Below are 14,260 nucleotides of genomic sequence, written 5' to 3' on the forward strand. Positions count from 1 at the left end.
ATGACCAGGATGCCCCAACCTCGCTGTGAGCCAGTTCTCAGCCCCACAGGGATTTCCCTCCTGGAGATCAACCGGCCACGAGCGGCGTATTATTTCTATAAGCAGGCCCCGGCCTATAAGATCATCACAAGGGCCCGGATCTGACCACAAGGTCTTCCTACACAGGGATTTCTTTCCAGCCCAAAAAACCAGGCAACTCACCAGCAAAAAGCGTCGTGAACACCGGGCGAAGATCCCTCGTGCCATTCCCGATCTCTGAGCTGCCGCCTGGTTTGTAGATCCATGGATTTCAAGGTCAGCAGGGGGCCCTGGGGTCAGAACGACCCCAAAACACATCCCAAAGTAGATCTTTTCGAAACGCACCCGGTCTTGACTGGCAAAATTGCCTCTAACCGAGAAACCACCAGCCCCCTTGGGAAATTGTTCATAAGAACATGAGAACGGCCATGCTGGATCAGACCCAGGGTCCATCTAGCTCAGTCGCCTGCCTTCCGACAGCGGCCGGGGCCAGGTGCTTCAGAGGGAACGAACAGAACAGGCGATTCTTGAGCAGTCCATCCCGTTGCCCACTCCCAGCCTCTGGCCGTCAGAGACTTAGGGGCGCGCAGAGCCTGGGGGTTTCGGCCCTGATCACCTTGGCTGGTCGACCAGTGCCGGACATATCCTCCGCCAGCAATGCATCCCATTCTTTTTCGAAGCCGGTTATATTTTTGCCCTTCCCAGCATCCCGCGGCAGTGAGTTCCCCAGGTTGGCGGCGGGCTGGGTGGAGTCCTTCCTTGGGCTTGTTTTAAACCCGCTGCCTGCGATCTTCGTCGGGTGCTCCCTGGTTGGCGTGTCATGGGAAGGGGCAAACCACCCCTCCCTGTTCGCTGTCTCCACCCCAGTCACGGTTTTACAGCCCTCCATCACGTCCCCCCTTCGCCGCCTCTTCGCCGAGCCGGACAGCCCCAGCCCTTTGAATCACTCCTCGTTCAGAAACTGCTCCGTCCCCGGGAGCAGGTGCCGCTTCCCCCAGCTCTCCCGTAATTAAAGGGCTGTTCCCCCGTAGTGCCGGGCGCGGCTCAAGTCACCCTGAACCTTCCCTTTGGGAAGCCGTATCAACGGCGCACCGGGCGCCCGCCTGAACCACTTTGCCTGCTCCCCAGGGACACCCCCCATGCCCGCTAAAGCCTGCAGCCCCCATTCCCAGCCCGCCTGGCCTGGTGCCCACCAAACACGGGCTTTTCACTGCCCCTCTCCGGCACCCACCAGGGGACGGAGCCCTCGCTGAATCGGCCCGTGGCCCCGACCCGGCCTTCGCCCAGACCCGGACAAGACCTGTGGCCCGCTAATGCCACAACCCACACAGCCGGAGGCTGGATCTCTCGAGGTACATGTGTCCCCCTTCTGGGTCAGGAACAGGGGTTCAAACGCCGCCCCCCCAGCAGAGGGACCCGGCCCCCCTCGATTACCCCATGGCAGCTCTGCCCCCATCTCTCCCTTCCAAACCAAACCCAGGCAACAGAGCTGCTGTGTGCACAGCTAATCCCCGGGCGGGTGCCAGCTGCAGGGCAACGGGGGAGCGTTTGCTCATCAGCGCCGCCGCGTTTGCTTTGGCACAAGATTCGTCTGCCGAGTCCCGGCACCCTGGCCGGAAAGCCGCAGCACACCCAGAAAGCCGCAGCACACCCACAAAGCCGCAGCACACCCACAAAGCGGGCCAGCAGCGAGGGATGTGCTGCTACTTCGCCCTCCAACCTCCCCAGAGATTGCTGATGCAGCCGCTCGCCCGGGGCGCATCTGGCTTTTTTTAGGATCCAGGCCTTAATCCTGGGAGCAGGACCGGCCCCATGAAATTCAACACGGAGGCTCCGGCTTTGACTTGCAACCCTCGCTGGCAGCAAAATGAGCCGGCCAGGCAGCAAGGGTCACGGACCAGCGCTCGCACTGGCTGGCCCCGGGGACCAGGGGGCTGCAGCCCAGCATGCAGCGGCAAGCGGGAGGTTTTGCTGGTAATTGCACGGGCACTCTCAGGGCTGAGAGGGCGAAGAGACAAGGAGGAGCCCAGAGGAGCCAGGAGGCGGCTGGTGTCTCTGGGCGCAGCTGTGGGGAGATCCAGCCATGGCCTGTTCCCTTCCGACGGCTGCATGGCCAAAGGGCTGCGGACACGGGGGAAAGGGCTCGCAGAACTGCTCCGGGGCCGGTTCCAGCTTTGGAAAAGTCTGCCTTAGAGATTAGCCATCTAGCTAACAGCTGGGTGCAATTAACCGATGGACAAGATTCCCTGCGCCCGCCCGTGGGTGCTTCTCTCTTGGAAGGTCCCAGCCTGGTTCTCCCAGCACTCTACTCTAGCTCGAACCAGGACTCACCAGGCCAGCATCTCTGGCCGGGGTCGGACTCCTCGGTCCAACCGGTTTCTCGTGGGGCAACCCAGGCGGCCGGCCCCATGGACAGGATGGGGGTCCCACCCCAGCACACTGCCCAAGAGTCGGCGGGGCGAGCGTTTCAGCCCGTGTCGTGACTCGAGCACGCTGCACGGCCGGTTGGGCTCTGCCGGGGCGCAGGGAGGGGCAGGAGCACCCGTAAAACAAGGGGCCTGAGCCCTGGCGGCTGGCGCTTCTCACTTCAACCGGGCTGCCCCAGGCGAGCTCCACCCACCCCACCAAAGCAGCCCAGCGCCGCTCCTTGCAAGTCACCCAAGGACACACAGCTGAGGGTGGGGGGGACAGACACCGTCAACCCTTTTCTGGCTCCACACGGACCCAGCCGCCCGGCCCAGTGACCCGCTCCGCAGCAGAGGGGCTGGCTGGAGCCCTGCCGGGATTTCCTGGCGCCACCAGCCCCCTAAGCGGACTCATAAGGGAGACTTCTTGGGGGAGGAGTGTGGGTCCCCGGGGCCGCGTCTCTCTGTCCATCCCTCTGTCCCGGCTGCCAAGACGAGCGTGCTCGGTGTACGTCCGTCTGTCCCTGCCGCAAGGGGTAATAAAGCCTGGGGTGTGTGCGGGAGGGGAACCTGTCTGCAATTCTGCCTATTCCTCAGCCACAGGTGATCTGGAGTCACACCTTTTGTCTTTTGAACTATCCACGCCGAATCGTCCTTTGATCTCAAAGAGCAAAACGCCCCTCAAACCAGCCCTCGCAGACACAGCCTCTTCCACACAACCGGCAGAGAGAGGACGGGGGGTTTATTTTCCAAGAGGCATTTTTCACCCACCGCCAAAAAAACCCCAAAATAAACCAACAACAAACAGTCTCCAAGGAAAAGGTTTACACCGAGGGAGAAATCCCGGGCTAAACGCCCTGGTATTGCCGGGGCAGCGCCGTGCCAATCTGGTGAGCTAACCAGTCAACGAAAGCGGCTTGGCGGCTGCTCTGTGCCCACGGGGCTTACCCAGCCAGAGCACAACGGGCCAGCTACAGCCCTGGGAACGAAAGGAGGGAAAAAAAAAAATCAGATGAAAAGCGGGCGTTGGCCACAGCTGGGTGTGCTCCCTGCACGCCCCGGGCCCTGTCCCAGGCATCACGGCAAACAACGCGTTGAAAAACCCTAACCCAACTCCCCAAATCCTGTATCAGCATCTAGGTATTTTCCCTTCCCGGCCCCTCCCGGGCCGGTTTATCTGGGGCTCCTTCGCAGGCCAGGTGCCCGGACCCCCCACCGCCCCCCGGCTGTTTCGCTGCCTAGCCGGTGAAGATGTCCGCCAGCTGCTTCCGAGGCCACTTGCCAAGACCTTGGGAGGCCAGGAGAGAGAAGACCCGTTCCTTGGCGCGCTGGTAGGGCTCGGCCTGGGCCTGAAGAGAGAGAAGGAAGTAGGCTGAGCTCCGGCCCGGCCCCCGCGGGGGTAACGGACTCCTGAGCAAAGGGGCTTTAGGTCTCCGCAGTCAGCTGGGAGTCAGAATCAGCCCCCTGTGAGAGCGGGGGCGGGGGAAACTGAGGCACGGACCGGTGGACGTGACCGGGCTAAAGTCACAGGCAGAGTTAGTGGCAGAGATGGGAACAGAACCCAGGAGTCTTGATTTCCCAGTAACTCTCCCACCCCCAGCTTAACCCCCACTCCCCACCGAGAGCCGGTGACAGAACCCAGGAGTCCTGGCGCCCAGCCCTCCCCCGCTGTAACCACTAGACCCTACTGCCCTCCCACAGCTGGGAGCAGAGCTTAAGCGCTCTGACTCCTACCATTTCTCCTGACGCACCCGCATACCCCGCCCTCCTGCGTCTTCCCATCAGCACTCGGCAGCCCCCCCTCCTCCTCCCCAGCATAACATGCCCCCTGCGCCCCCCCACACAACACCCAACCTTGGCTTGGTGGTACGTGGGCAGCTCCAGCAGGTCGTCCCTGTTCATTTCCCGCGCCACCTCCCGGAAGCATCGCAGCATGGCGGCTTTGCAGAGCCGGCTGGCGCAGACCCGCTCCTCCGGGGCAGGGGCTCTGGAGGGGGGGCGAGGAAGGAGACAAGAGGGGACACGGACGGCTCCAGCGCCCGTGGGTGCTAGAGGCCTGGGTTCCCCCACCGCGTGGGGACAGACACCCCTCTGCCCCAGCGCCCCACCCACCCGTAGCCCCCAGGGAGGGGGCCGGCTCGCGCCAGGGGGCACTGGCTCTCCCCTCCCATTGAGAGCTGAGACGCTCGCCGGGTCTCACCTCCTGGGGGGTACAGGCTTGGTCAGGGAAGGGGGCTGCGGATGGCGGGGGCGCGGCTGGAAGCAGAGATGCCCTCCGGGGGTCCCCTGGGCTGTGTCCGGGGGGGGGGGGGAGCTGAGCAGAGCCTGGCTTCGGAGAACAGCCCTGGGGTACCACCCCCACCCCCAACATCCCCCATCCCCCCAGCAGCCAGGGGTCGCAGGGGACCCAGAGGTTCATTCCCTCCCCCCCCCACTCACTCCACCGCGGCCAGCCCCGTGGTGCCGTCCACCAGCTCCGGCGCTGGGTCCCCGCTGCACCAGTTGAGGCTCGGCGGGCGGCCGGGGGGGCCGGGGGGGCCGATGCGGGGTCCCAGGAAGAAGTGGGCCTGGCGCTGGGCGTGGGGCGCCGGCAGCTGCTTGGTGATGACCCAGCTCAGGGCCTGCGGGTCGGGGCCGGGGTCGGCTGGGGGAGAAGAAAAAAGGGGGAGGTGGCGGCAGGGCCGTGGCCGAGTGCCCCCCCCCCCCACCCCAGTGCCCCCCTGGGGGACACCGCCCCCTACTGAGCCCCCACCCCGCTCCTGTCCCAAGCACCCCAGCCCCTCCACTGACCCCCTCTCCTTGCATTTGGGGTCCCCCCACCCCACTCCCTGCAGCTTGGCACCCCTACTGAGCCCCCCCCCCTGCACCCGGCCCCCCCGTCTCACCGAGGACGATGCTGGCGGGGTGCAGGGGCTGGAGGAAGTGGCTGAGCAGCGCCCCCTGCCAGCCCAGCGCCCCCCAGAGGCTCAGCTTGTCTCTGCCGGAGGCGCAGCAGACGCGGGCGGCCAGCAGGCCGGGGGGGCAGCCGGAGACGGGGCTCAGCGCCCCCCGGGCGTGCACGCAGAGGCCGACTGAGGGCTTCCTCCCCGGGAACGGGATGCTGCGGGGGAGGGGGGAAATGGGTCACGGGGGGGGGGGCCCTGGGCTGGGGGCAGCTTGGGGTTTTATTTTAATCACAGCCCTTAGACAGAGGGCTGATCAGTGGGGAGAAAAGACCACAGCCCTGCCCCGCTGCCCCACAGCAGCCCCCCCAGCTCTGCCCCACTCCTCCCCCTCCATCACCTGTTGACCCCCAGCCCAACCCCCCCCCCCACACACACCCCAATGCCACCCCACAGCGCCGCCCCACACCTGGGCCGCCCACCACTGCCCCACACCCCACCCCCCGCCGCGCCCGCCCTCACGGGAAGTCCTCGGCAGCCCCCGCGGGCGCCTGGCTGAGATACAGGTGCACGAAGACCCTCGGTTTGATCTCCAGCCGCCCCCCGTCGCCCACCGGCTGGAAGATGCATTTCTCCCGGTTGGCCGCCTCCCGCCGGCCGCACCACAGCAGCAGCTGTTTGTACAGGTACCTGCTTGGGGGGCAGAGACCCCCGTCACGGCCGGCCCCACAGGAGCTCAGAGCCCAGCCCCACCCGACTGACCCCTCCCTCCCTGTCCCCCATCCATCCATATAAAACCCGGACCAGATCACTCTCCCCCAGGCCCCATAAAACCTAGGCGCCACGGCCAGGCCCAGATTCACGCCTCCCTCCCCTGGCTATATAAGCCCTAGTGCCCCCCCACCAGTCCATATAAAAACCCCAACAGGACACAGGACTAGATCCACCCCCCGCTTGTCTATTTAAAACCCAGCCCCCATCTCCCCAACTTCTCCAGCCCGGAGAACCCCCACATTCCTCTCCTCCCCCAGGGACCGAGCCATCCTGGGCGTACAGTGGATGATGAAGATGCGACAGAGGCTCGGGGCCCCACCCTGACCGTTCTGAGCTGGTTCCCCCAGACCCCATGGGCCCCGCCGCCCCCTCCCCATCTCTAGCCCGTCCAGTCAGCCCCACGCTGCAGCCCAGCGAGCCGGGCACCTCACCTGCGCAGCGCCCGGCGCGCCACCACCAGGGCGTGCGTGTCGTGGAGCCGCCGGCCGCTGAAATCCAGCCAGCCGCCATAGCAGGTGCCACCCGTGCCCAGCGCCACCAGCTCGTACTGCTCCCCGCCGTCCTGCTGGGCCCCCAGCACCTCTGCGGGGCAGGGACGGGTTAAACCACAGGGCGCTGGGAGGGGAGTGGGGGCTAGTGGTTAAAGCCGGGGGATCTGGGAGCCAGGACTCCTGGGGTTCTATCCCCAGTTCTGGGAGGGGAGTGGGAGCTAGTGGTTAAAGCGGGGGGGGGAGGGTCTGGGAGCCAGGACGCCTGGGTTCTCCCCCAGCTCTGGAATCCTGGCTCCAGGCCCCAGAGAACGCACCAACCCATTTAATCACCCCACCCCCTCTGTTTTTTCATCTGCGGGTTCTCCCCAGTCCATGGACCCCACCCCCAGATCCCCACCCAATACGGCTGGTGCCCCCCCATGCTCCTCGGTGAGGACAGCGCCTCCGTCCAGCCAATGCCGCGGGGCAGCCCCTCAGCGGCCTGGCTGCATCGGCTCACGGGCTTCGTTCAAGATGCCAGGGGACGGTCCAGCCTCTGGTCGGGGGGCGGCAATGGGGGGAGGCAGGGCCCCGCCAGCCAGACGCTCCTCACCTCGCTCCAGGATGAAGGCTGCCAGGCTGCTCTTACCGCTCCGGTGCTGCGGGTGGCCGGCCAGGAGCCGGTCGAAAGCGTCGCTGGCGAGGGCGGCGCAGCGCTGCGCGTGGGGGGACGCGTTTCCCGCAGCTGGGGGGCAGAGGGGGGTGACAGGAGCAGATCCGGGGCCTGGCCATCAAGGGGCTCAGCCCAGAGGCCACGGTGACGGGCGCCAGCGTAAACCCCTGACCCGAAGGGCATCAGGTCTGATGTAACGGGGTCAGACCGGGCACGCGGGGCAGAGACGGGGGGACTGGGCACGCCGGGGCCAGGGGGGTGTGTGCCACGGGGCCAGACCGGGCACTCTGGGGGAGGGGGACTGGGCACACCGGGGCCTGGCTCGGCACGGCGCAAGGGGGCAGGACCGGGCACGGGCAGCAGAGTGACGGGGACGGACGGGGAGGCCCAGGACGGAGCTGTCCGGTCCCAGCCCGGCTCTTACCCGCGGCCAGAGGATTCAGGAAACAGACCTGGGGCGGCTGCTCTGCATCTACACGATACAAGAGAGAAAAACTGCTGCCAATCCCACGCCAATCCGGGGCTGGGGGGGACTGGTGACTTTAGGGGACACCCAGAGCTCCACCCACACCACTCCTGGGTTCTCTCCCCACAAGGGCAGGACTGGGCACCAGGACTCCTGGGTTCTCTCCCCAGCTCTGGGAGGGGAGTGGGGTCTAGTGGCTAGAGGAGGGCGTTGCTGGGTGTCAGGACTCCTGGGTTCCAGTCCCAGCTTTCCCACTAACTCCCTAGAGATTAAAGGTCTCTGATGCACAGCATGATCAGCACAAGCTGGGGGTTTGGGGGTTCCCCCCCCCCCTCCAGCACTTTGGGGCCAGGGGCCCAGCGCGGCGTTGCTCGGAGTCACGGTCCCGCTCACCTGGGTGACCGCTCTGCGAGCGCTGGCTGACCTGGCTGGGCGGCTCCGTGGGTTTCCCCAGCGGCCCAGCGCCTGTCCTCAGGAACGGTCCCTCCGCGGGGACACAGGGTGGCGTTGGTGCAGACAAGGGGTCTGCAGAGGGGACAGACAGACACACACACGCTGAGGACGGACGTTGGCACAGATAGGGGGAAATGCAGGTGAGTCGCCACCCGGCAAAAGCCACGGCACCCCTGCCTCACTGCTCACCCCATACAAAGCCAGCCTGTACCCCACCTTCTGGCCCCCCCATGATATGTCATGTCACCCATCCAGCCCCACAACCCTGCTCCCACACTACGCCATCCACTCCCACCCCGTCGTACCAACCCTCCTCTGCGCCTGCCCCCCTCCACCCACGTGCCTGGCCTCACCCCCACCCACCAGAGTGGGGGTGACACCAGAGGCTCCCAGAGTCCCGTGACCCCGGCAGGATCTGGGCTCGCAGGGCAAAGCAAAACCCATTTCTTGTGGTGGGCCAGGAAAGCTCAGGACAAGTCACCCAAGCGCAACCCCCCACGGCTGCAGGGGGGCGGCTTCCCAGGGTGGGACCGACGCTGCCTGAGTCTGCCGAGAGCCTGACAGGGACGCTGCCTCCTCTCCACTGGGTGTTGACTCCCAGCCCCACGGCTCAAGGGGACCTGGCCAAGGCCCCCCCAGCCGGCAGCGGTGTGGGGGAGGTCGGGTGGGGGCGGAGACGCAGTGAGGGGGGCGGAGCCGAGCGCCACCATGCACCCAGGACACTGGGCCGACTTCATCCAGCCCTGGTATTCGCTCGACCCCAACTCACCCCGGCCAGCTGCCCCCTGCGCAGCTGCCCCAGCCCCCCGGGGCCAGTCGGAGCATCCTGGAGAGCCAGGGTCGGGCCGGGGAGCCTTCTCCAAGTTGGGGCCCGGCCCCGGGGACAAGGGCTGGCTGCGGAGCGAAGCCGCCAGGCGGCATTTCCGGCGACCGTCCAGCCAGGCCCCCGCCATGCCAGCTGGAAGGACCAAGAACCTGGCCGTGGGTCATGAAGCCGAACAGGGGGCTGGGGGGCACTGGGACGGTCCCTGGGGCTGGGATTAGATCTGAGGTTAGCGCCAGGTGTGGGAAGCAGAGTTAGCGCCAGAGGGGGCGGATCAGAGGGGGCAGCAGGATGGGTCGGGGTGGGGGGGGGTTAAGGAAGAAGAGGTTCATGGGGGGGCCTGAAGGGGAGGGGCGGGATTAGCATCAACGCGGGGGGGGGATTTGAGGAAACAGGGCTAGTGCCGGGGCGGGGAGCACGGTAAAGGGGGGCTGGGGGGACTCGAGGCAGGGGCTGGGGGTCAGGGAGCGTGGGCGGGGCTAGAGGGAGGGTGGGGGTGTTTGGAGGACGGGGGTGTTGGGGGGCTGGGGACTAGGGAAGGTTGAGGGGGTCGGAGGCATTTGGGAGCCGGGGGGGGGGGGGGGCTGGAAGGGGGCGCTCCAACGACCCCCCCACCTCCGCCTTTACCCTCCCGGGCGCGCCGAGCCACTCCACGTGCTCCGCCTGCAGGCCCCGCCCCGCCCTGGGAAGCTCCGCCCCTCCTGACACAGCCAATAGGAATAGGAGACGGCTTATACCCGCTCCCTGACCAATCAGAGCGCAAGAAGGAAGTTTCCCCATCCTTCCCCACCCCCGGTTTAGGTGAGGGTGCAGTGACCCAGAGACCCCCCCCCCCGGGATGTAGCAGGGAGGGGGGCTGCAGAGACGCCACGGGATCCGGTGGTTCTTTGCACAGCCACTGCTGTGATGAGTTGCTGATTCTCAGCCTTGAGGGCCAGGCGTTCCTGCTGCCCCCTCTTCTACCTCTAAGGGGCGCCCTCCCTTTACCCCCTCCGCCGGGGGGGGGGAGGGGGATGAATTGGTTCCCCTTTTTAACCACTTTAGGCCCCGGATGCCTGGGTTCCGTGTAGCCGGCGGCCTCTGCGGCTAAGAAAATAACCCCCCTGCACGGGCGGTGCAGTCCATCCTTCCCGAGGGCTTGCTTCTGGTGACGGGGGGCCCCTGATTTCCAGCCGCCCCAGAGTCCGACCCCCACCCCAGCTGAGCGAGTATGGGTGGCACCCCTCCCCACATCCGGCCAGGCCCCACACCGGCCTGTTGCCTTTCCCTCCTACAACCTGGGAGAGCCACATTTCCTTCCCCTGGCCTTCCAAGCAGCTTGTAACCCAACACCAGCTGCACGGCGTGGCAAAGCCGGCGTGCAGGTGCCTTCACGGAAATACAGGGTGGCCCTGAAGGTCTCCCCCACCCTCTCACCACCAGCCCTGGCTAGCCCGTTCCCGCCTGGCTGGCAAATCGTCATTGCAACGCTGCGGCCGGTCGGCCAGCATGGCCGGTGCCATAAACCCCATGGCCGCCCTTGAAGCGCAGGTTCCTGGTTCGGTCTCCAGTCAGATTTCCAGCCGCTGACCCGCTGGGCCGCAGGACGGGGAAGCGCTGGGGGTGCTGGATCAATTCGGGAGAATCCCTGCCCGCCCGGTGCAAACCCAGCTTGCCCTGATCGGCTTTTTTCTTTTTTTCCCCTGCCGTGCTGCCGTGAAAGCTGGATGTCTTTAATCAAAAGCCCCTGCATTGTTTCAAGGGCTGGCAGTGATCGCGCCGGGCCCTGGAGACGTTCCAGCCACATGGGGTGAACCAAGGCTAGGCTGTGATCGGTCCAGACCAGTTCCAATCCCTTCAGCGGTGATTCACTCCAACCTGCCCTGTCTTGGCTACGAGTTGGATAAGGGGCAGGGCTGATACCCCGGTTCAGGGCAGCGGTGGCGGAGGGCGGACATCGAGGGCGTCTTTGTAGAGTCCTGCCCGCTGCTCCCCAGAGCCAGGCCCAAGCATCATTTTTTGGGGCCCCTTCCCGTGTTACAAATCTCCAAGATTTGCAGATCTCCCCAGATCAGGACAATAGATCCATAGAAATAAATGTCTATAAATAGCCTCACACGTGATCTACAGTTTAGCCTCCATTTTTGCCTCATGGTAATGGGGGCTGCAGGCTGGGCCGGGCCCTGGTAAAGTGAACCCTTTTCCCGCCCCCGTGGGGGCCCTGCCCTAGAGACCCAGGCCAGGCGAGGGAGGAGGGGCAATTTCCTCTTTCGCTTCAGATCAGATCAGATGAAAAGCAAACAAGGAACAATCCGTGGAACCAGAGAACTTGCTGGGACCTGTGGAAAAGTCAATAATTCCGGGAGATAGGGAGCATGTGCCGCGTCCCAGCCCCCCACTAGACCCCACTCTCCTCCCAGAGCCAGGCAGAGAACCCAGGAGTCCTGGCTCCCAGCCCCTCTCCCCACTTTAACCACTAGACCCCACTCCCTTCCCAGCACCAGGGAGAGAACCCAGGAATCTTGTTGCTCCGTCCTCCACAGTCAGACTGGTCCAAGAGTGGGGTCAGATTAATGGATAGCAACCCCTGCCCCACACTGACGGCCCCCCAGACACTGACGGCCCCCTGCCCCACAGCTGGGAGGAAGGAGCCCATTAAGGGGAATTAACGAGACCGGGGAACTGGGCCCGAACCCCCAAAGAGAGGAGAGGGGAGCCGGGAGTATCCTGGAGAGGAGGGACCCAGGTGCCCAGCACTGAAGGGTGGGCGAGGGCGAATCTGTCAGTAGATGTGGGGGGGCTGCCTCCAGATGGGGAGCCCGGGGGGTGGGGGAGGGGAGGCGGTTGCTGGCTTCATATGGGGGAATCCTATTCAATCCAGGCTTGTGATATTCAATCAGACCTTGGCACAGGCTCCCATAGGGCGCCCCTGCCTGGGGCGTCGGGCCACGCCCTGCCTACCTGGGGGAGAGTTTCCTCTGCCGGCCCCCGCCACGCCCCGCCCCGCTCCCCGCAGGTGCCGGCTGCCCTCAGCAGCCCACACAGCCACCCTCCAGGATACTCCCGCCCCCACCGAACACCAATGGTTGGCATCCAGCCAGCAGCGCAGGCTGGCACAGCACGGCCCATTAGCCACGGCGGTATCGTGCGGGACTAGGATGCAGCGGTAGTGACTCAGCTGCCCCTGCTGTCCCGCTGGGCCCTAGGAGGCGCTGGGCTGCAGGGTGCCGGGGGAGGGGGGGGGCTCTCCCTGGCAGTCCAGAGCTGGCCTTGACCCCCCCGTGTGGCGCCAGGCTGCAGGGGATGCTCTCTGCCTGCAGGGCTGCACAATCCGGCTACTCCACCCCGTGCATCCCCTAAAACAGGTATTTGGGGGGCAATCAACCCCCCCCAGCATATCCCAGGTTCCCAACCCAGGGCTTAATCTGCAACGAATGAGGGGCCAGGGCTCAAGCAATTTTTTTACTTTCCTAGCTGGTGAGACAAGGTCCCAGGTGCCGGAGCCAGGAACCGCCAGGCTCAGAGGTGCTGAGTCTGGGAACCGCCAGACCCCGGGTCCTGGGGCCAGGAAACGCCAGGCTCAGAGGTGCTGAGTCCGGGAACCGCCAGACCCCGGGTCCTGGGGCCAGGAAACGCCAGGCTCAGAGGTGCTGAGTCCGGGAACCGCCAGGCCCCGGGTCCTGGGGCCAGGAAACGCCAGGCTCAGAGGTGCTGAGTCCGGGAACCGCCAGACCCAGGTTCCCAGGGCCGGGAACCACCAAGACCAGGTGCCGGAGAAGCCCTGGCACAAATGATGTGGTGTCCCCACCCTCGAGGGCAGGGCTCGGGTCCCCTCCCATCCAGCCGGCCAGGACTCAGCAGATCCCAGCACAAGAAACTGCCAGCAGCTCCCAGCTGGATCCTTCCTGCTCACAGGTGCGGCCAGGTGGGTGCCAGGAGCGATGAAAGCAACAGGCTTGGGGGGAAGAGGGGAGAAAGGGGGGAAACAGGTGGGGGAGGGCACAGGGGGAGTGAGGAGACAGTCCTGCCCCCCCCCAGCAAAAGGGGGGGGCTAAAGATGGGAAAGATTCTCTAGGCACAGGAGTTGGAACAAGGTAATGAGACGGCCCAGCTGAGTGGGGGGGAGCTGGGTCATGACAAGGAAGGAACAGAACCCAGGCGTCCTGGCTCCCTGTCCGCCCACTGCCCTCGCTCTAAGGATTAGACCCCACGCCCCTCCCCGAGCTGCGAGTTCTGGCTCCCAGCCCCCACCCCTCTAACCACTAGACCCCACTCCCCTCCCCGAGCTGGGAGAGAACCCCGGCGTCCTACCTCCCAGCCAGAACAGTTTGTGTTTCTCTCCCAGTGGCTGGCAAAGGGTTCCCGGGAGGAAAGAAATATCGGGGTGTGGGCGGCTGACGTCTTTCCTTCTCACGCCCCCACCCCCTTCTGGGCCCAGGCGGTGGAGTCCCACGGGCGGGGGGCGGGGGGAGGAAGAGCCCAGCTACAACTAGGCCCATAGGGCTCTTCCACCCTCTTTGCGGAAGAGGGAGTGGGGTCTAATGGTTAGAGCGGGCTGGGGTGCTGGGAGCCAGGACTCCTGGGTTCTCTCCCTGGCTCTGGGAGGAGAGTGGGGCCTGGCTGGTGGGTCGGGGTGTGGGGAGGGCTCAACGCACAGGCTTATTTGAGATCCTGTCACCCGTGTCCCACAGCCCCAGACTCCAGCCATTCTTCTGGCCTGGGACAATTTTCCTTATCTGCTTTTTATCTGTTTGCATTTGGGGCTGAACAGGAAATTGTCTCCCCTCCTCCACCCTCTGCCCCCCCGACCCCCCTCCACCCCATCTGGCCACCCATAGCCCCGTCCTCTACCCTCGACCCCCAGGTCTCTTGGGGTCCAAAGGGGACTCTGCAAAAAACCCCAGAGTCACATTGACTCTGCGCCCCCCCCCCCAAACCCTGCAGATAACCCCAAGGAGGGGCCATGGGGGGAGGGGTGGACCCAGGGCTGGGCTAGCAGGGGGCTGCGGGTCAGGAGTGAGGGGCACCAGTCGACCTGGGGCCGGGGGAAACACTGTTGCTCTGACTGTTCTCATCTGGCCCTGTGTCAGCCTGCGCCCCTCCCACCAACATCCTGGGGTCTCCTGCCTCCTCGGCTGGACCAGGTGGAGCTCAGCTTGTCTGCTGGAAACAGGGGTAACCCTCCCGCATCTCCTCTAACTGCCCCCCCTTTCCTCCCTCCCCTCTTTCCAGCCCCCCTTCCCCCCAACAACCCCCTCCCCTCACTTCTTTTCTCCCCAGGCTGGGATCTCCTTCCCCCTCATCACCACTGGGAGCC

General features: G+C 65.4%; 1 protein-coding gene across 1 annotated transcript; it reads right to left on the bottom strand.

The window, feature by feature from the left end:
- Positions 1-2,385: 2,385 nt before the first annotated feature.
- ADAD2 (adenosine deaminase domain containing 2) lies at positions 2,386-8,373 on the bottom strand. The gene is made up of 10 exons (XM_067552404.1): positions 8,358-8,373; positions 8,082-8,213; positions 7,647-7,694; positions 7,163-7,294; positions 6,511-6,661; positions 5,828-5,995; positions 5,309-5,523; positions 4,863-5,067; positions 4,278-4,410; positions 2,386-3,772 (listed from the first exon to the last, which is right to left on the bottom strand). The coding sequence occupies exons 1-10, from the start codon at positions 8,371-8,373 to the stop codon at positions 3,662-3,664; spliced, it is 1,311 nt and encodes a 436-aa protein (XP_067408505.1). The 3' UTR covers positions 2,386-3,661.
- Between the last annotated feature and the right edge of the window lie 5,887 nt (positions 8,374-14,260).

The sequence above is a fragment of the Emydura macquarii genome, unplaced genomic scaffold (genome assembly GCF_026122565.2).
Source record: "Emydura macquarii macquarii isolate MOO-44397 ecotype Brisbane River unplaced genomic scaffold, CSIRO-AGI_Emac_v2 contig_1386, whole genome shotgun sequence".
NCBI lineage: Eukaryota > Metazoa > Chordata > Testudines > Chelidae > Emydura > Emydura macquarii.